At 41.1% G+C, this 22,905-nt stretch overlaps 1 protein-coding gene across 4 annotated transcripts in view; it reads left to right on the forward strand.

Moving 5' to 3' along the window:
• RORB (RAR related orphan receptor B) overlaps positions 1-22,905 on the forward strand; it is a 210,925-nt gene that overhangs the window by 152,521 nt on the left and 35,499 nt on the right. For all 4 annotated transcript variants that reach the window (XM_039223144.1, XM_039223147.1, XM_039223143.1 and 1 more), the window contains exons 5-7: positions 16,121-16,242; positions 17,648-17,780; positions 21,347-21,454. In XM_039223144.1, coding sequence (XP_039079075.1) covers positions 16,121-16,242; positions 17,648-17,780; positions 21,347-21,454 — 363 coding nt within the window. The remainder of the gene's footprint in view (positions 1-16,120; positions 16,243-17,647; positions 17,781-21,346; positions 21,455-22,905) is intronic.

Raw genomic sequence — 22,905 nt, forward strand, 5'->3', positions numbered from 1 at the left:
TTGGGCAGTCTTCTGCCCCATACGAAAACTTAGAAAGTCTTCTAAGAATTCAGAAACCACAGTTTCATTGTGATTTAGAATCAGTTAGAAGTGGGGTGCCTGGGGCGCCTGGGTGGCTCAATTGGTTGAGCATCCGACTTCGGCTCAGGTCATGATCTCAAAGTCAGTGGGTTCGAGCCATGCATTGGGCTCTGTGCTGACAGCTCAGAGCCTGAAGCCTGCTTCCGATTCTGTGTCTCCCTCTCTCTCAGACCCTCTCCTGCTCACGCTGTCTCTCTCTCTCTCTCTCTCTCTCTCAGAAATTAAAAAAAAATTAAAGAAATTAAAAAAAAAAAAACTGGGGCACCTGGGTGGCTCAGTCAGTTAAGCATCCGACTTCGGCTCAGGTCATGATCTCACGGTTCGTGGGTTCAAGCCTCGCATCAGGCTCTGTGTTGACAGCTAGCTCAGAGCCTGCAGCCTGCTTCAGATTCTGTATCTTTCTCTCTCTCTGACCTTCCCCTGCTCACACTGTCTCTCTTTCTCTCTCTCTATCTCTCTCAGAAATAAATAAAACATTTAAAAAATAGAATCAGAAGTATTAGGGAAAGAGAATTGTAGCCAAAGCCATCACATGTTCTCCAAGTAACATCTCCTCTCTGGCTCTCAGTCTATTTATTTATGAACTGATGCATTTGGACTAGATGATTTCAAAACTCCTCCAGATACAGACTTTGATGCCCAGAAAAAATGAGTATATACTTTTCTAACTAGTTCTCGATACCATTAGTCTTTAGAGATCTCTAGATATACTGTGAAGTTTGGAGGTTTCTTCCATCAGACTTTTAGGCATGCAATTAGATTGTCATGCTGGGGTTCTCAAATTCAGCAGGCTCCTAAGCCAAAGTATTGACTTGGGTCACAGTTCGTTAACACAACAGCGCCATCTAGTGGACACAGACTCCTGCTATGGGTGTCAAATGTAGGTACCTATGACAAGCGGCAGTAATGTGATACACTGTTCTTTCCTGAACCATCCAGAAAACTGCCACTCATTTCACTTAAACATTAAGTCCAAAACAGGATCATTGGGCAGAAAGGCATCAGTAGTGGGGGTTAGTGGTGTGATTCCATAGCTGAATTTTGCCTGAATTCAAAACTAGGTGTACCCTTTCCCATGAGCGAGTTACCTAACCTCTTTGAGTGTCAGTCGTAAACCGGAAACAATAGTAGTCCCACCAGTGTGTGTTGATGAAATGAGTTAATATTCCTAAGTTCTTAGGACAGTACCAATCAAGCATGAGCTTTATTCTTAATAGAAATAGTATTGCAACTTTTTTCCTCTCATCACAATTAATAACATTACCAGCTATTGCAGGTAATATAATCCCCTTTTGTTGAGCACATACATTGTGCTGAGCAGTGTCCTATTTTAATTCTAATAACAATTGTATTATGCCTATTATGGAAGTGTGTTTATGTCCATTTTACAGATGGAAAAAAGGCTCAGAAGTTACAAAACTTGTAAAAAAAAAAAAAGTATAATAAGCCTGTGAACTCAGGTCTGAGTAACATCAAAAGGCATTCTTTGAACCATTATACTAAATGTCCTCCCACCAGATGAAGGGAGCCCCTCACAAATCAGTTGGCATTCCCACAGCAACACATTGGTGTGTGCGGCCTGCCTATCATCCTTCTAGGTGCTACAGAGGAGCTCACAGAGTGGGAAAGCTGACATTCTGACCTGACTTGATTTTTTTTTTATGTTTATTTTAATTTTGAGAGAGACAGAGAGAGACCCACAAGGTGGGGAGGAGCAGAGAGAGAGAGAGAGATACAGAATCCAAAGCTGGCTCCAGGCTCCAAGCTGTTAGTTACCACAGAGCCTAACGCGAGGCTCGAACTCACTAACTGTGAGATCGTGACCTGAGCTGAAGTCGGATGGTTAATCGACTGAGCCCCCTAGGTGCCTCTGACCTGACTTGATTAATGAGCATCTATACTAATCTAGCCGGTGACAAGCTGTCACAGAAAGAAGTCTGTGCAGACAAAAGAGACAATCCGATGTTAGCCACATTCTCACTTGGTGAACTGAAGGCTATAAAGGCACTACAGAATTTTTGAACATCGCGCCTGGTTGTCAGAAGCACTGGTCGTCAGAAGCCCTGGTCTGCCTCCTCTGGTTTCTGAAGGAATGGTGAACTGTGTACAAGCAGTTGATATGATATTGAATTATCATAAAAGCAGCTGTTTTTCTAAAACCAGGTTTTGGACTAATTAGTGTAAAACATGGCCTTACAGCTTGGAATAGTTTAATAAAGATGCCTGTTTATGAACCATCAAACAGGGGCGCCTGGGTGGCTCAGCTGGTTACACATCCAACTCTTGATTTTCGCTCAGGTTATGATCTCACGTTTGGTGAGATTGAGCCCCACATCAGATCTATGCTGATGGCGAAGAGCCTGCTTGGGATTCTCTCTCTCTCTCTCTCTCTCTCTCTCTGTCTGTCTGTCTGTCTCTCTCTCTCTCTCTTTCCCTCCCCACTCTCAAAGTAAATAAATATTTTTTTTAAAAAAGTCAAACAACTGTACAAGCAACAGCATGCATATCCCAAAAAGTAACTTTAAAGGAATACCATCAGTCAGGACTATTCCCCAGAAAATCCAAACTTGCCTTCCTAAAAATGTACCAAAGAAACTACAACCTTCTTAGGTTAAGGACCTAAGACTTAACATAGGGAGAAAAGTGTAGAACATGCATCTTAGCCATTTTGAGCCTCACAGCAATGCCTTCAAGTGGGTGGTGAAGGAATCATCCTGTTGTGCAGATGAAGAAATGCAGGGATTTTCCTAGAAGAGAGTTAGTGAAGTGGTAGAGCTTAAATTCTAACACAGATTACTCCACTACCTTAGACTGCCAGGCATTCTTTCCAAAACTGATTTTGAACCATGCCAGGCACTCAAAACCAGCAGACCATGGCTCCTGCCCTCACCAGCTAGGAGTTGGACATGGAAAAAAATAATCATTGCATTTCGGTGTGTCATAGGTTCTAAGTCCTGGGCATGATGTTCCCATAAACCCTCCTGGAGGTGAGGGGGGCGGGGGTATGGCTGACCCTGAGCCAATCTCTTATCAGAAATGGCTTCTTCCCATGGTCTTGGAAAGACAAAACAAAATGTGGGTAAACAAACAGAAAAATATGAAACATGTCAAGAATTACATTCTTGGGTTTCTCAAAATCCCGTCGGAGAAAAAGCAATAAGACAGGGACCAAAAGTAAGCTGCAAGTGAATACTTAGGAAGGAGTATTAACTGGGTTTAGCTGGAATTTTACCGCAAGCTGGCGTGAGGATGTGTTATGTCTTTCAGGATAAAATTTTGCAGTGGTTGGGGGCAGGGAGGGGACCCTGGGGAAGCGGCACCCAGCAAGAAAGCAAAGAACGAATGTGTGTATGTGCGCCCCACCACAGCTCTCAGATGGGCTGGGGGGTTCTGCAAGACTAATGCTCTTAAGGAAAGCTCATTTAAGCTCAAAGATGATTGACAATACATCTGTGAGGTCCTAGACAACAAGACAGTCCAAATAGCCAAACAAATGTGCTTTTATTTTTTTTAATGTTTTAAGTTTATTTATTTATTTTGAGAGAAAAAGAGAGCAAGCGAGCAAGGGAGGGTCAGAGAGAGAGGGAGACACAGAATCTGAAGACAGGCTCCAGGCTCTGAGCTAGCTGTCAGCACAGAGCCGACGCTGGGCTCGACCCCATGAACTGTGAGATCATGACCTGAGCCAAAGTCAGATGCCCAACCGATGGAGCCACCCAGGCACCCCTCATCTATATAATCCTAAGTGTAGATTTAATTTCATATTTCTTATGTGTTCTCTTTATGGAGGCTGGAATGTTAAGCCTCAAAACTAGACGTAAACCTCTTTTTTGAAAAAAGTTACCTGTTCCAGATGCTGAGTGTTAATAGAGGAGATTACAAAAAGAGAGTAGTATGCAACTGATCTAGTCCCTTTTACTACCACTTTATTCTATCAATTCTACACAGAAACATAGAAGATATCACTAGTGTGTTTTATTTGAGGGAATTCTATCCACATTGGAGTTTCAGTTGTTACTTATGAAGGCCAAGCAGGTGCTATGGTGTTAAAGCAGCACCTTTAATGACACATGCTTCTACAGATAAATCATTTAGAACTGCTTAAATCTATCTATGCATATTCATATGTATATTTAATAAATGTACATTTCTCTATGCATATTTAACTACTCATTCAGAAATGGTACCGAGAATAGAATTTAACTCTAGCTACATATTTCCCTTGTCCTTCCCATGGCACAAGTAGGCATGCGATTCAGAAACAACTGTCTAGTAGGTCATTGAAATGAATAAAAATAAACTAACTTAATGAGAAAAATCATTCAAACAGTATGCAGAAAGGAAAATCCTGTATTGTTTGTTTTTCCTGTCCATCTTGCTTTGGGGGAAGACACCTCGTAAACTTCCACTGTTCTCTGATACCTCTTGCCCCCTTCACCAACCACAGACCCTTCGCAGGTAATTTAAGGACCACATATTGAAATTGAGAGTCCTTAATCTACATGCTAGCCATGTGATTGTATTCAAACTTAGATCAGCTTTCTGAGGCTCAGTCTCTTCATCTGAAAATTAAGGTGGGTTGGATTAAATGACTTGAAAGATTATGGCTCTCCCACCTCGCGGTGGGAACTTTGACCTTATGTACAGACATTCCCTTTGTTACAGCCTCTTCCCAAAGAGAAGGGCAGGGTGGTGGAGAGGGGGAGCTTGCAGGCAACTATACTGTCCTGAGGCCATGGCCAGCCATCCCTCCTTCATAGAAAGGAAGACCTGGGGCTGGGATGACCCTGTCAGTTAATAACCACAGTCAACCAAGACCTATGCACCAGCCTCTTCTCTCCATTCATGTTCCTGAAACAAAACAAAACAAAACAAAACAAGAAACTAGATTAAAATCAGCATCAAGGATAACCAAAGGCAGCTCAAAGAGAAGGTAGCAACCAATCTCTAAATGCCCCAAGTTTATGTACACTCAGTGTAAAGGATGAGATGCTGTACAGACACAAGCTTCAGGGTAAATCGACCTGTCCTCACCTCCCAGACCTATCCAGGGTCACCTCGGTCAAGTCTTACTTGAGTCCTCTGAAATTTTAACACCACTTTGTTCTTTGCCACCATCAGGAGAGGCTGCTATTTCTGGAATCTTGCTTTCTATCTCAAGAGAAATTTCCTGAGTATGGGGACTGGGCCAGTCAACTCAGTTTGTCACATTTCTGGGATCTCCGCCATGGTCACACTATTGTATTGACCAGTCCATAGCCATGCATTATTCTAGAGTCTCTTAGGATCAGGGAACTATAGTTCTTTGCTAGGGTCATTCAAATCCATATCCTTCTAGATTTTCTCACAAAGGTGATCTAAAATCACCTACCAATATGTTTGTAGCCACTCTAGTATCATGTTCAGTGCAGCGATTCCCCACAACTGGAGTAAATGGCATATTGTAGACAAAGGCACTTTGTGACCAGCAAGGCTCTAAACAAATATAAGGACGGGTTACATTATAAGCAATACAAAGACATATGTGCAATTTGAGTACTTGTACATGAATGCATATTAGTCACTACATGCTTGTACCCCCACCAATAAAGCTTTCCTAACATGCTAGCCTTTGCTACATGAAGTAAATATTCAAACTCACCTTTTCGAGTTTCAGTTGAAAAAGTGCAAAATTGGGGGCACCTGGGTGGCATTTGACTTCAGCTCAGGTCATGACCTCACAGTTGGTGGGTTCCAGCCCAGTGTCGGGCTCTGTGCCGACATCTCAGAGCCTGGAGCCTACTTCTGATTCTGTGTCTCCCTCTGTCTCTGCCCCTCCCCTGCTCACACATCGTGTCTCTCTGTCTCTCAAAATAAATAAGCGTTAAAAATTTTTTTTCACTGTGCAAAATTGATCATCCTCAGTGGACTTTTCCTAGAGTTACAAGTTTGGAATTAATTTTTAACTCAGAATTCAGAACTTCATAAGAAAACTCTAAAATCCAAACCAACGAATAAATAAATAAATAAAAGTAAAGCTATTGAGAAGCTGCTAGAAAAACAATTGCACTTTATACACTTAATTTCAAAAGCCATAGTAGATATGAAATATTCTGCAGTAAGGAAGAGGAAAGGAGAAAGAGGTTCTTCCTATTGCTTGTGGAGGGAGGAAATGTTTATGCTCATACGATAGCCTCTGAAATAGCGTCCACTGTGGGAAGAGCATTTCAAGTCATTGTGAGCTTTGACACTGGCTCTTGGTGAGAACCCTGAGTTGCTTTTCCACTGATTGGAGTGGATACATACTGCTTTCACCATATTCTCAAGGACCTATTTCGGGAAGAACTGTTTAAGGTTAAAGTACCACATGGACCACGGAACACAGACATGTCATTTGATGGCCAGGTTACTGAAGGCGAGTACACTTGGGTGTTGACAGAGGATACAACCAACTCAGGGGCTCTCCCACTCAACAGGTCCAGAATTTACCTCTGTAATGTTCACAAATGTGGGGAGATCTGTTGGACGTGTTCCTAGCTGGGAAGACTTCTTGTTTGTCTGCTTTACTTTACTTTATTATTGCTTTGCTTTTATTTTAGGGTATTACCTTTTCCTGTGACAAAATGTCTTCAACACCGAGGAGAAAAAATTTTCTAATTAAATTTGAGTCACATCTGTAAGGCTCATTGTGGAATTGCTCTGTGGTTTTCAGACAGGTTTGTCATAGGACGATTTGGTGCTTGATGACTTAGAAAACAGTTATTTTAAAACACTAGTCAATTAAAGGTCTTATTTAAGTAATCAAGTTACTTTTAAAATTTTAGATTAAATGTTTGAAAATGTAAAAGTTACCTCCAAATATTTCCTCTGAATTAGTTTTTCCTAAAGGTCAGAAGTATATTGAGTAAAAGGAAAGAGGAAATTAATGGTCAATCCAGGGCACCTGGGTGGCTCAGTTGGTTAAGTGTCCAACTCTTTTTTTTTTAATGTTTATTTATTTATTTTGAGAGAGAGACAGAGTGTGAGGAGGTAAGGGGCAGAGAGAGAGGAAAACACAGAATCAAAAGCAGGTTCCAGGCTCTGAGCTGTCAGCACAGAGTCCAATGCTGGGCTCGAACTCACAAACTGAGAGATAATGACCTGAGCCGAAGTTGGACCCTTAACCGACTTGAGCCACCCAGGTGTCTCAAGAATCCAACTCTTGATTTGATTTTGGCTCAGGTCTTGATGTCACAGTTAATAAGTTGGAGCCTCGAATTGGGCTCTACGCTGACAGTGTAGAGCCTGCTTGGGATTCTCTCTCTCTCCCTCCCTCTCTCTTTCAAAAATAAATAAATAAAACTTTAAAATTAATTGCTTAACGGTCAATCCATATGTCAACAAAATCCAAATAGAAAAAGTCAATCCTAATGATGGCCCTGAGCAATTTTCATAATTAGGTTTTCATCATTTGTGACCCACTAATTGTCCTTTGGATATTGTGTGGAGGTGCTGTTTTTTAAAGAGACTAGGGAAGGGTTTTCATGGGCTCCAGATTACCTTGCTCTTGTTTGTTCCATCTGAGACTCTTAAAGTGCGTTTAAGACTGTGAGCTGTACCCTCACTGTCTGTAACTCTGCAAGACTTCCCCTCCTGAGTCAAAACAAAGAGAAATTCCCACGTAGCTCCTCAGACTCAAGTCGTCATGCTTCACACAGCCCTTAGAAGATGTCTCTGCTGCCAAATCCTTCTATAGATAGGAAATCAAACCCAAAGACACTAAGACTTTAAGACATTAAGTGACTTCCCAAAGGGCACAAAGTAAAAGTCTGAAGGGGTCTATATTGGCTTCCACTGTTTTACAAGATAGCTCCCTTAGAACTCATCAATTCTAGGATATTAAAGTAAGTGATATTTTCTGATTGTTCTGTGAAGGAGGTCTTTCACTGTGAAAGTTAACTTTGAAATGTAATGTTTTCATAATAGATTCTTTCTCCATTTTATTTTCTAGTTTGAAGAAAAGGAACTGTAATTTCCCCCCAAATTAGGCATACATCATTGCAATAAAACAAAACATTGTGATCCCAAACAACTTTCCATTATTAAATTATTAAGAAAGCAGCCCCTTGATGGTTAATTTCTTTTGCTGCTTGTGATGCTTTTTTCATTTGGCTTAAACAAAAGTGCTGGATAGATTCTTTCAGATTTTCTTTCTGCTTTACATTGTGCTTTCTTTCCTTCTTTTAAAATGCTCTTACCCGAGCTTCCCGAAATTTGAGAAAATATTAATTATTTTATTAGCCATCCATTCATTCAGTCCTTGCTCTGGTATTATTACTACTTATCTGATTTTCTCATTGTTTTTCTCTATGTTCCTATTTCATTGAACTGTTTTGATCACCTTTTCATCATTTTTTATAGTGAATGACATAATGTCCTATTTTGTTAATGTATTTTTTTCTGAAAAACTCTTAAGAACATTTTGGTTTTGGTCCACATGAAGTACAAATCTGTTATACCATTTTTTGATATAATAATTGGCAATAGAATGTGTATGAAAAAGAGGCCGGAAGCTATCTTAATTCACTGGTGAGGGAGTGATGAGTGGTTAGACTGTGAAACAGAGCCAACAAAGGAATTGAGGTTATTTATGCCCCAACTCCTTCTTAAAAGAATTTGAGAAACTTAAATGCTAAAAAATACACTACTTTCCTGTCCAAGCTATGCATCACTAATAGATAGCTGTTTTAAGCTTAAATGTTGTTGATGTTTTTATGCTGACAGCACAATTCTATTTATGCTAGAAAAAATAAGAAGAAGAGATTAGACAAATCAGAAAGGTCTTAAAATTGACATTGTCCTCTCTGACACTGTCTCCTAGTACATCCTAACCAGTACACTTGTTCTGTTTAATGATAGAAAACATACAAAACTAGTGGTCTATGGTCAAAAAGACAAAATGCACACTTGGTTAAATGTTTCGCTTTTCAACCAGTTGTCCTAATATATCATAGTCCCTGCCTCAGAGCGTGGATTCTGAGGAATCGTGATATCCCGAAACCTAATGCAGGCACTTAAAACTTGCCTTGAGCAAGTCCGTAGAGATACCCTGCCATTAATTCAAAGTAAATCCCCTAAGAATTCCACTTTCACACTAGTAATACAAACGAAACAGAGAATTGAGCGGTTCTCTAGATCCTTAAGGCAAGCGATAAATTAAAAATTCATTAATCATTTTGATTGAGGCTGAGATAGTATTTTAGGGAGAATACTTCCACGTTTAAAAGAAATCTCTTGTGGAAGAAAATGAATAGAGGGTAGAGTTCACCAAGAAGAAACCATCCTTTTTCATGGAAAAAAAAAAAAAAAAGAAGAGGGCGGAGAAAGAATTAGGAAGTTCAGATGCAACCCCCTCTGGTACTATATATAGCCTGGAGTCTCAGCTTTCTCACCGTGGTACAGTTGGGCCACGGTGCTCTTGGTAATAACACTGAAAGCAGCAGTTTTTAAAGATATACTCAACTTTCCCTGCTCCCAGGATGTGGGATCCTAATGAAACCACCTGTGTAATCCGTGTCAGAGATGCTGCAGCCTTTAGAGAACACCATTTGCTGAAATGTCTAGTGAGAGCTAAAATAAGCCCCTTTGGTGGAAAAAACCCGCTGAGTGGTTGAAATCAGAGCTGCAGAAGGTCACTTGCTATTTTAGAAGCTGCAAGCTGGTCCTCATTTTATAGCATTACAGTTATAAACAAGAAATTGTCACCTTGCTTGTCAATTTACTTATTTCTCGCTGATACAGACACACGTCGCCTTTTCCTCTGCATAGAATTAGTTAATTTGGGTGACTTGTTTCCAAACTTTGCTTTGCTATGCAGATCAGCATGTATGAAAAATTATTTTTCGTGTATTTCTTTAAGGGTTACTTCAAAATGTTATTTTTACATTGTGTTATGATATGATTGATCTTTTAAAAAATTTTAATGTTTAATTATTTTTGAGAGAGACAGAGACAGAGTGCAAGTGGGGGAGGGTCAGGGAGAAGGAGACACAGAATCCGCAGCAGACACCAGGCTCTGAGCTGTCAGCACAAAGCTCGATGCGGGGCTCGAACCCATGGACCACTAGATCATGATCTAAGCCGAAGTCAGATACTTAAGCCAATTAGCCACCCAGGCACCCCAATGTTATGATTGATCTTTATTTTTTTTAGCGTTTATTTATTATCAAGAGACAGAGAGAGACAGAGCATGAGCAGGGGAGGGGCAGAGAGACAGGGAGACGCAGAATCCAAGCAGGCTCCAGGCTCTGAGCTGTCAGCACAGAGCCCAACACAGGGCTTGAACTCAAAAACCTCAAGATCATGACCTGAGCCAAAGTCTGATGCTTAACTGCCTGAGCCACCCAGACGCTGCTACGATTGATCTTTCACACTCTATTTACCTTTGTGAACTTTATCATATGCATCTCAACCATTTCTAAATGCTTTAAGGAAAGACCTCTTTCTTACTCTTTGATTTATTCCATACATCATCATGAAGATTGATGAGGATGGGGAGGGGTGTGGACAGAGACTAGGGAGCCAACTCACTTCTGGAATTATTTAGATACAGTCCATTTGGAAATGGAAGAAAGAGGTTAGCTCTAGCTCTAGGGTTCTGTAATTTTTACACACACCATTGAGAATTACCATCAATTTTATTCCAGCTTTCCCTTCAAAATTTTAATTTTTCTCTTCTCATCGCCCACATTGTAAGTGGATTTAAGATTACCCCTGAGAGTTTCAGGGAAGTGTGACCATTTTAAAAATATTTTTTAGAAGTTTTTTTCCATCAACAATGGTAATTTGCTTATATCAGTTACTTTCTTTTTTTATTTTTTTTATTTCAGTTACTTTCTCTTTATTGGGGTATGACTGACATACAAAAATCTGTCCCTATTATTAAATATACAACTTAGTGAGTTTGGAGATAAGTATACCAAAATCTGTGTCATAAACGTTTCCTTCTATCAGTTATTTTAAAGATTTCTAGGATAACTCCTACACTTGACTCAGACGTTGTTATTTCTATCTCATAAAGAAAAATACACTTAATACATGAAGTTACAAATTCTATCAGTGGCTTATAAGTCTTATGTTCCAACAAGCCTTCCTTCAAGAAAAATAGTAGAGTCCGGGGCACCTGGGTGGCTTAGTCGGTTAAGCGTCCAACTTTCGCTTAGGTCATGATCTCGCGGTTCGTGGGTTTGAGCCCTGCGTCGGGCTCTGTGCTGACTGCCAGCTCAGAGCCTGGAGCCTGTTTCGGAGTCTGTGACTCCCTCTCTCTCTGACCCTCCCCTGCGCGCGCTCTCTCTCTCTCTCTCTCTCTCCTAGAAATAGATAAAACATTAAAAATATTTTTTTAAAGAAAGAAAAATAGTAGAGTCCAAGTCTAAAAACAAAACAGCCATTTTATCGGGGAGGGAGGCGGGGGTAGAGAGAAAGTGAGAACAAGCCATTTTTCATCCAGTTTACAAATAGAAAATAAGGATCATGGACTTAATATTAGCCTGGGATTACACACCCAATTTTTCCTTGCCAGCATCAGCATTTGCATTTCACCTCACCAGGACTGAGAAGCAATGACTGAGCTCTTTCTCATTCCTTGACATCATTTTATAACCTAGCAAAGCAGCTTGCGTTCTCTTAGTGAACTGGACAAACCTCTGTCTCACTGAACATGTACAGAACACATACAAAATCTTAACTCCTGAGAAAATGTAGCTCCATGTTCATATCCACTTAAGAAATCTCTATCCTTGGGGCACCTGGGTGGCTTAGTCGGTTAAGCGTCTGACTTTCGCTTAGGTCATGATCTCGCGGTTCGTGGGTTCGAGCCCCGCGTCGGGCTCAGTGCTGACTGCCAGCTCAGAGCCTGGAGCCTGTTTCAGAGTCTGTGTCTCCCTCTCTCTCTGACCCACCCCTGTTCACGCTGTCTATCTCTCTCTCTCTCCTAGAAATAAATAAATAAAAAATAAAATAAAATAAAAAGAAATCTCTAGCCTCATCCCTGACATCACAAAGAGCGGAGGGTAGAGTTCATGGACATTGCCTCTGACAATGGGCAACTTTCCCCTTCGTCAGTCACCTGGGTCATAACTGCTGCCGGACCCCTCATCCCGGCACCGTGCAGGCGGGCCCCGTCTTCAACATGTGCCATCCAGGGCCCAAGCTGGTCAGAGAATCCATGGAGAACCAGGCTCTGACAAGCAACTGCAACCCAAGTCCGGGAAACGGATGAAGGGTGTGCGATTGCCCAGAAAGATTCCCTATCCTCTGCTCTTTTACCTCAGTCTCTTTGTCTGGACTTCTCATGTGGTCAGTCCCTGGAGGGGACTGCGTTTACTATTACCTTTTCTGTTTTTCCAGGCAAGGACTCTTGAAAGTTCCTTTGGCTCCTAGCAGGAACTTTGTATACTGTGTTCTTTGTCTCTCCCTTTGTCCCCTCCTCTTAAATCAGTCTCCCCGTTTCACAACCGCAGAATCTCAGTCCAGGCAACCCATCTCCTCTGACGGCGGTGCATCTTTCTCATTGACAGAATGCGCCCTTGGGCCCTGCTCCCATGGGACCATGTCTAGCTTTACCCTCTGGTTTATTGACCTGAGTCTTGAGAGGGTTTTGCACGGGGCTCACCTCTGCATGGCAGACTCTGGAACAAAGTGGAGAATGGCTGTTCAGCATCTGCTGCTACTGTGTCTTTACCTTCGCTGATAGTTATAAATCTTATGTCAGCCAGAGATTTGCCTTCTATTTCTCACCACAGGGAGGTGGGAAATAATAGTGCGTGTTCAATGTTTGACCCCAAAGCCGTTGTGAGTGCTTAGGCTTTAAGATCTCAAGGCTTGTGAGTTCGAACCCCCACTACACTGTTCAAGCGCTGAGAGTCCAAAGTCTGCTTGGGATTTTTTCTCCCTCTCTCTCTGCCCCACCCCTGCTTGCATGTGCACTCTCTCTCTCAGAATAAACTAAAAAAAAAGATTTTTGAACAAAGGATCAGTATAAGCTTTCTCAAATCCTTTGTGAAATAAAGCAGAAAATGGAAGGGTGGGTGGGTGGAGGGATGGATGGATAGATGGACATTTTCAATATTACCTTAATTAACCCAACATTGGTCGAGCACCTTGAGTACTTAATTTTCTTTCTACACCCCCTCTGCCACATCTTCTGGTCATGTGCATCATGCTTCAGAACTGTCTTGAATCCAGAATCTCCTCATATCTTGCTTTAATGCTCACCGAAGCCTGATGAATCTCATGTACTCCCTAATGCCACTTCATCTTCGTACCATGGCCAAGGTCACATTTTTAAGACCAGAGAACTGACCCTGTCCCTCTCCTGCTTCACAGCTTCTACTAGCTCCCAGACTCCTCAGCGTGCCTTCCTCAGCTGTCGGGTCTCCGACGACAACATCCTTGCCTGATCTCATTTCTCCCCATCTCTCCACGCACTCTGTGCTGCACACACTACAGTGTTCTTGCTGGAAAAAGACAACCTGATTTCAAAACACCACTTGCTAGCTCTATAAAAATGGATCTAGAGTCATTCCCTCGTTTCCTCAGTAAAAGGGAAATTGGTTGTAAAAAGTAAGGACTGTAAAGATATGAAATGTAATATGAGAAATTATCTAGCTCCTAACTAGCTTTCTATCTGTGCCTTGGTAATATCATTCCCTCTACCTGAGGTTTACCTTTCTCTTCTCCATGTGACAAACCTGTGCTCAGACCCAGATCAACAGGCATCTTCTCTATAGTTATTTTTTGGCCTCCTCCAGACTGAGTTAGGGACATTCTTCTTTGAGCTCCCACAATAACTTACGGGCACTTATTATATCATGATATGATACGATACAATACAATACGATATATGATATGATACATGATATTGTAAGATCCTTTTTAAAAAGAGACAACATCCTTTTTCTAAAAAAATCTATACTTCAACCTGGTACATAATAGCCTTACAAAAAATATTTGTTAAATGAGTCTATGAAGACACTATGTTAGGCTCTGCAGTCCAGCTCTTAAAAGAACTCACACAACCTTGAAGAGTAAGGAGCAAACAGATTCACACAAATGACCACAGTGCAAGTCTGAGCGGAATAAAGGCTCTGGAAGTAGAATCAAGTGTAAAGGCAGCTGACCCCTCTACCAGAGGGCACAGGGGAGGAGGGAAAACTTTGCCAGTGATGGACATCTGAGCTGAGTCCTAAAACCTGTGTGTGGAGTTAACTTCCAATTTTGCCTTAATCTGTCCATGTATTTATTACGCCCACTCACTCTGCCTTATGCCCCATACCCCCAAGCGTTGGTGGCAGAAGGCTAGAGAACTTTTAAATCTTGGCCAGTAGTTCACAGGAGATGTCATAAAGGAACAACAGATAAAGAGTTTTTCATAATGCAATTTTGAGTGGCAGCTGTAGTTTTGCTTATAAACCCTGAAGCCTATAAATTACTGACAGATCAGCATATCTTTGAAGATGAAAACAGACTACACCAAGAAGATAAAGGTTTGAAAACTAGAAAGCCATAGAAATCTTATGTTTTCATAATAGACTTACTGAGGAATAGATATTTTTTTTTAGCTTCTAAGTAATTAGACTGCCCAAGTGAAATTGAAAAATGATGAACCATGACATACCAATCTATTTTAATATGATGTATAAAGTAATTCCTGCCCTTTTTTTTACAACATAGGAGGATATTCAATAAAATTTTGAATATAAGATTTTTTTAAAGAAAGGATTTTAGAGTATGATAAGCAATGAAAGTCTAGAAATGCTGAATGCTAAACCCAATAGAGCAGAACTATAATCATAAGTTAGCATTTTGTAGCATCTTCTACACCTAACACTTTATGGTTCTGATTGAAAAACTAGTAAATATTGAAACAGCCTCCATCATTTGCACTGACTCCAAAATTAAATACCTCTGTTTTGTGTCAGTTGGAGTTAATCACATTGTTTCCCCGATGACAAATTCTATAGAATGTCCTAATAATGATAATTGTAGCTAACATTTATTCAGTGTTTTAATGTGCCAGGCGATGGGATATACAAGGTTGTTTTGGGGTTGTTGTTTTTTTGGAAAGTTCATTAGAGGTGCAAGCTTACATTTTTTAATTCTCTACATCACCAAATCTCAATGTATTTTACACCACATATACCAGAAGCTTAGCAAGTTTAAAGGAAAGTACTTAAGCACTGCTTTGAGAATTATCCTGGAGAAATTAAATATGGCTATTTAGAAAGAACTGAAATTGCATTTGAAATGGCATAACCTAAAACACTAGAAAAAAAATCTATTTCTGTATGAGCCAAGAACAGTTATTAGGCAGAAAATGTGGTCATCATTCTAGTCAGACCTCCCAACCGGAATCCCTCTGTACTTCGGTTTCCCAAGATGTTGCCTTCTTCGTGTGTTCAAGGAGCTCAGGAGATTTTGAGGGAACATCCTCTCAACTCTATCTAACTTCAGGGAACTCACTGCAGATTTTGGGGAGAGCTGCTGTGTCTGCTTCTGTTGTTCAATTTCCATACGTCCAAATTCAGAATGTTCAGTATTTAAGATCTAATACCAAATACAATGTCGGCCCCAAGGACCGACCGATTGTGTTTGTTCCTTCTTTTGGTGAATATAATCATTTTCTCTTTGTAACCTTTTTAAAGAAAAGTTATAGTGATTCTCAAGATATTTTAAAGCCTTTGGACTGTACATGTCAAGACTATTAGTGGACTTTTGGGTCACAAAGCGGGAAACATGGTCATTTGTATTTATTTTTAAAATAATTATTTGAACACTTCACAACTCATAAGCCCTCAGATTTGTGACTGAAAAGGGGAAGAAAAGGCAGTAAATTTTGATTAAAAGAGAAAATTGAAAAAAAGGCAACAGTTTGGAGAGTGTTAGCTAGAGAGTAGTGTTAAAGATAGTCTAATACAACTGAGTGTCTCCAAAGGTATTCCAGGCGTAAACATCAAGCGTGTGTCTCTTTGCAGTGCGCGAATTTATTCACAAACCTTCAAACTGATATTCTTTCCCACAGATCGAATTGCACAGAACATCATTAAGTCCCATCTGGAGACGTGTCAGTACACCATGGAGGAACTGCACCAGCTGGCATGGCAGACCCACACCTACGAGGAAATCAAAGCCTACCAGAGCAAGGTACTCTGGGAAACTACGAGAATGTTCTCCCTGTGATCTCTCTACTTACGGCTTTCTCAAATCTCAGCACTATTGACATTTGGGGCTGGATAATCCTTTGTGTAGGGACTTGTCATGCACGTTGTAGGGTGGCTAGCATCATCCCTTGTCTCTACCCACTAGATGCCGGTAGCAACCCCCTCACACACACAGCTGTGACAATCAGGTGTCTCCAGATATTGCCAAGTGTTCCCTGGGGGGTAAAACCACCCCAATTAAAAAATCATTGCCCTATATGAGTGACCGGGGCGACTGTGTCCACATCAGATGACTTTAGGGCCTTTTCACAGTGACTTTCTGGGGCCAGGCAAAGAAGAGAAACGATTGAGAAATTATAGCAGTAATAATAGTTGCAAATTTATACTACAAAGATATGCAATAAAGCATCCTTAATGTTTTTCTTGCCCTACATATTTAAAAAGACCAAAGAGAAAAAAGACAACTCATCTCATATGACTATTATTCTTTCGATTGCTACTTTGTGTCCATTAGAGAAATTTTTAAGAGAAGGAATTTGTTTTTGTTATGTATTCACATTACTTTCCTGTGGAACTGATATCCACAATTACAAGATCTACTAGTAAATGACTGGCATTATCATTTTATTTTAAATAAAATATATAAATGTGTCTCTAAACATGATTACAAAATACTGATTTTTCTCCATTGGAACAATCAAATCTTACCACTTTTATATAAATAAGGAGACAAAAGTATAGATATTGTTACGGGCAGTAAAAAGCATAAATGAATACACTTGGATTTATGTTTCCCATTCCAAAGAAAATAATCCAAGGATCAATTGGATTACTGGATCAATATTGAATCAATCCTATATTACTTAAGAGAATGATTCGATGTGAGGTCTTTTCCCGTGAACAACTTTTTATACCAACAAGCAATCTCCCTAAGTTCTGGAAAAAGAACACAATGTAAAAAATCTTACAAATTTGGTGTTTGTTAGGCACCCATGAAAATGACCAGACAGAAGCCTGGGAACGCTTCTGTCCCCACTAGCCCTCAGGGCAAAAGTTTCTTTTCACAAAATGGACTAAGAGCTTGCATTTGTTTAGGTGAGCAGACAGAGGAAAAAGAGAGTAAAACAACTGTAAATACCTATCTTTACCTATTATCACAATGTTTCCATTAACTTAGTCTCAGTACAGTGACCATTGTGCTGTAGCAAGGCTCAAACAGGGCAAATCAGGGTGTTAGAAAATTTCATCCACCTCTTTGGAAGGAGTGGGGTGGATTCCCACATTGGGCCCCCAGGGATGGGTAAGCTCCAGTAGGAAAAGTCTGCATGTTTCGTGCACTCTCCACATTGTCTGTGCTCCATGTACATCGTGCGTCTCCTCTCTTGAAGTCCAGGGAAGCGCTGTGGCAGCAATGCGCCATCCAGATCACTCACGCCATCCAGTATGTGGTAGAGTTCGCGAAGCGGATAACGGGCTTCATGGAGCTCTGTCAAAATGACCAAATTCTACTTCTGAAGTCAGGTAAGCCAGGAGAAGGGTCATGGGTGGGGCCCTTGTTTAGACCCAGATGTGGTCAACCCTCCGCTCAGCGTCGGCTCTAGAAAATCTTCCTTCCAGTATGTAGTTCATTTGTACCGCCCACACTGGCAGCCAACTCCCAAAGGAAACTCTCGGTAATAAAAATGCCCTGATACTCATTCAGTTCCCCTTTGAAGTCAAATACAATTTTGCTTATTGAAAGTGGAGCTATTAATTGTGGAGGCTGAGATACCCAGCTTGACAGGCAGTGCAAGTAATTAGCGTGTCAAGGTGGCTGAATTGCTGAGCTGGCTCTAAAATGCGCTGCTTGCCTTCTGTTGGGGGGGAAAATTTCCAGGCTAGCAGAGCTCTGCCTCTGTGGTCATTTCCAATCATTTTAATGAGGATAGCCTGCAGCCAGTATCCACCTGAGAAACTCCCTGAGCTCTGATCCTTCCCTCCCCTTCTTCCACACATGCTCTGTGACACACGCACACTTAGGAAGGAGCTCAAGACATTCTGCACATGACTGACCTCGCAGATGCTATTACCCAAACAGGAAACAAATTTTCTTTCTTTGACAACCCTGCCCCCCGCTTTGAAAGGACAAAATAAGAGCCATCATGTTGTTTGTTAACCCTCGTGGGCCTGGGGCAGAGTACTGAGTATAACATGTCCACGTGTGCGTGTGATAACACACCTGTATATGTTAGTGTTTGCCCATGACGTCTCGTTTAGTCTCGTGACACCAGTATTGTTTCCATGTTCTAGAAAGAGGGGGAAGATTCAGAGAAGTGAAGGACTGTGTTCAGTATCACAAAGCATTAGCAAAGCTGGCATTTGAACTTGGGCCAAAGAGAATAGGTATAAGTTGCTGCTGCTTCTTCACCACATGATTAAACTTGATGCAAACCTTGATCCAAGCATGAACTCGATCTATCAGGTACCTGTTGCTGGCTACAAATGACCCCAAAACTTAGTTCAAATGACAGTAATCATTTATTTTGCTCCCAAAACTACAATTTGAGCTGAGCTCAGCAAGGAATGCTCCATGTGGCGTCTGCTGAGGAGACTTGACTGAAGGCAGGAGGAACTGCTTTTAAATGGTCTCCTTCACACAGCTGGCACTGTGTGCTGATTGACAGTCCCAAGTTGGTCAAGGCTCTGAGCCACAGGCCCCAGTTCCTATCCGTATCATCTCTCCACAGACCGCTTGGGCTGTTCATAGCATGGTTGCAAGGTTTCGAAAGCTAACCCTCCAGGAGAATAAGGCCAAAGTGCATAGCATTTTTTACCTTTAAAACTCATGCAGTGCTATTTCCACTCCATTCTGTTAGTCGAGGCAGCCATGACGGCCCACCTGGGCTCAAGGGTAGACGACATGGATCTTCCCTTTTTTTTTTTTAAGTTTATTTATTTATTTCGAAAAAGAGAGAGACAGCAAACGGGAAAAGCAGAAAAAGAAGGGGAGAGAGAGAATCCCAAGCAGGTGCTGCGCCATCAGTGCCAAGCCCGACGCAGGGCTCAAACTCACAAATGGTGAGATCACGACCTGAGCCAAAAAACCAAGAGTCAGATGCTAACTGACTGAGCCACCCAGGTGCCCTGACATGGATCCTTCTTGATGGGGGAGTGGTAAGGCTCTTGAAAAGCATGTGGGATGGAAGATATTTTTGCAACTCTCTTTGGAAAAAAAAAAAATCTGCCGCATTTCATGTGTGACCTTGAGCTAACCTTCTAGATGGCAGCTTCCCTATTTGCAAAATGAAGAGATGGACCAGAAAAAATGAATTCTAAACTTACAATTGAATCAGCAGCATCAAAGGAGATTATTGACCATTCTGAGTCTGAAGGCCCATGGGTCTGAATCTCCTAGAAGGGAACCCACTTCACTGTATTTCTAGCTAAGTCTCAGATACAACCAGTCCGTAGATGGACATTGGAGAACTACTGCACCATATAATCTTTTAACATCTCTGCCTGCTGTAAAAATGTTGACTCTAATATAAAAGGCAGAGTACTTAATCTCCTTAAGCCTCCTGTAACTCACCTATCAGAAAGGGCTAATAAAACTCTCCCAGGGGGCACCTCGGTGGCTCAGTCAGTTAAGTGTCTGACCTCAGCTCAGATCATGATTTCACAGTTCATGAGTTCAAGCCCCACGTTTGGCTCTCTGCTATCAGTGTGGAGCTGGCTTCAGATCGTCTTTCTCTCTCTCTCAAGAAATAAATAAACATTAAAAAATTCACCTAAATTGGTATTGTAAGGAGCAAATAAAATAATGTAAGGGGACAGGGAAAGTAACTTCCACCCTATAAATTCTCAATAAGCAGCACCTATTATTGTTTTTGTCAGAAAAGCACTGTTTTAATTAATATTTACAAGTCTCCTATGTGTAAGCCCCTGTGCTAGGTGACATATAAGGGAAAGCAAGGAGAAATCAGCAGATCAAAACAATAAGATGGAGACATAAATATTATATGGCAGCAAAAAAATAAGACAGAGACATAAATATTACATGGAAGCATAAGAAAGGCTCCATGGATACCCTTGGGAACACCATGGGTGTGGCCAAATCACCTGTATGACGCCCTCATGCAAATTTGTGGCTTCTGAGTCCGGCTGTCACCTTCCCACACACTATGGGGCAAAAGCCCATTTGTCCATAATGTGGAGAAACTGCACAACCATAGTTCCTCAGAGCATCAGTAAATGTTCGAGGGAAAAACAAAGGTAGCAAACTAATTCATTCAATAAATATTTATTGAATATTTATTTATGTGCCAGGAACTTTCCTAGGTCCTGGAGATATACTAGTGAATAAAATAACCACAACTCCCTGTGACTGCAGACAAAGGTCCCGCCCTCATGGGGCTAACCGTGATCTCAGAGAAATGCTGGGTCCATCGAGGTTGAACAAGTTGCTTCGTGTTGGGACTTTCCCAAGCCTTTGATCTGTGAATGTGGAGTATAACTCTCTAAAGTGAGATAATATTCAGCATTTTGCCAAAACTCATTTGACCAAGAAAACTTCATTTCAAAGACATTTACAAAGATGTAAATGGTGCCCTCAGGAAACACCCTGAAGGGGTTCCTGTATAAAGTCATCCTGTGCTGAAATATACACAGAGGCTGTTGAAAACTGAAGCAGAGAGCAAGTTTTCCCAACAGCAAAATTTCTACAAATGTTGACAGGCTGGACTTCCCTGCTACAAAGCTCCTTGTGAATTCAGGAGTTGAAAATACCTTTAATACTCATCCCCCCCCCAACCCTCCCTCCCAAAAAAACTATGGATGCTTCCCCAAACCATGTTGTTGCTGCCCTGCATTTTAGCCACCTTTAAAGTATATTTTTATCTTTAATTCCTCACATAAGCATGTAGAGAGCTTTCTTTCTAATATAGTTATCTTTTGCTTGGGAAGGTATCCTGAGGTATTTCTGACTGTGTGTGTCTATGTGTCTGCATGGGTGTGTTTTAAAGTTTTTTCAAAGTCTCGACCTATATACAATAACATATGCTTTATTATTGCACATGTATATCCATTTTGGTTTTTTTTTTTATGCATAGGTTGCCTGGAAGTAGTTTTAGTGAGAATGTGCCGTGCCTTCAATCCATTAAACAACACTGTTCTGTTTGAAGGAAAATATGGAGGAATGCAGATGTTCAAGGCCTTAGGTAAGTTTACCTTGGATGGTGACATAATTTTCTTAGCTGCCATCAGTTTCTCCACTCAGATCGAAGTGGGTAAATGAAATGCCTTGATTCTTTAATGTGAACTGGTATCTCATTTGATAAGGTCTAGACCAGTTGAGCCTTCAATATTTTATCTAACTCTTGAGATCTTATAATCGTGCATCCTACTATGAAAAGCAGGAGAGAACTACAGACCCCATTGAGATTGACCATACTTCATTCAGAAATCAATGAAGAACTGAGATGCCTTCTAGATCTTTCCTTGTAGGATCAACTTTTATTTTCCCTTCTAGCTTACTGCCCCACAGAGTATATAACATAGGCCTGTGGTGGTCCCTGGGTGATCTCTTAAGTTTCTTTTGTAAATTCACAATCATTAGTTAAGATATTTAATTAAAAGAAGACTTCTTCACTGGCTTCTCACTAAAAGCACTGACTTTCTTCCTCTTAAGTCATGAAGTTCTGAAAGCACAGATAGAGTAGATGCCAACCTGCCCCAAATGATCTCCAGACCATTCCCGTGGGTGGGCATGGACAGAGTCAGTCTTCGGGAGTGTCATGTATCATTCACATCCAGTCATCAGTACACGGTGCAGATAAGAAGAACGTTAGCAAAGATGGGTCGATGCCAGGAAAGGTTTTCACGATTGACAGTGCCACTTGTTCCATACCCTGCCCACGGACATCACGGAAGGCCAGTGCCCTTTCACCTTTTGTGCTGTTAGTTGATACGGTAGCTAACAGCAAGTTTGTCCGAATGGTAGCATTTCCCTTCTTCAGTGATACACATCCATGTCATCTACAAGGCTAGACTTTCAAGAAAGGAGGAAAAGCCTTGGCAAGAAACTCGGGTATATTTCCAGCTTCATAAAATAAACATTTGCCAAGGATCCGTGTAGGGATGAAGCATTATTTTGCCAAAATTCACAATTGCTAAGCAACTGGCCTCCGAAGCATCCATTAGAAAGGAGAAATCAATGAATGCCTGCCCCCTCCGGAATATTTCCAGGGAAGTTACCAACTTGAAAGGCACCTCATCTTCAATCTATAAGATGTTTTTAACATCTCAGTTTGAGGCCTCTGGGCATTTTACATGGCCAGGTTCAAGTGCAACTAAGACTGACAGCCCTTGGCCCCTTATATATCATGTGTTAGGTTTTCTGTCAATGCTGCCTCTATACCAAAGGATCCCCAAATCATGTATTTAATTTTCTAGCTGGAGCTCATTTCAACATTACAAGATTAGATTTCGTTTCTATCTTCCCAGTGGAATATGGCAATGGGCATACACCATTTCTGTCAGCCACTCATTGGTGATGTCAACTTTCGTACTTGATGGAGATGTTTCCCAGTTTCCTCGTTCTATAATTATTAGGAACTCGCAAATATTGTCGCCCAGTGTGCAAGTCCTTGAGTGACTTTTGACTATGGGA

The sequence above is a fragment of the Hyaena hyaena genome, unplaced genomic scaffold, assembly GCF_003009895.1.
Source record: "Hyaena hyaena isolate Hyena2069 unplaced genomic scaffold, ASM300989v1 scaffold_1284, whole genome shotgun sequence".
Lineage (NCBI taxonomy): Eukaryota > Metazoa > Chordata > Mammalia > Carnivora > Hyaenidae > Hyaena > Hyaena hyaena.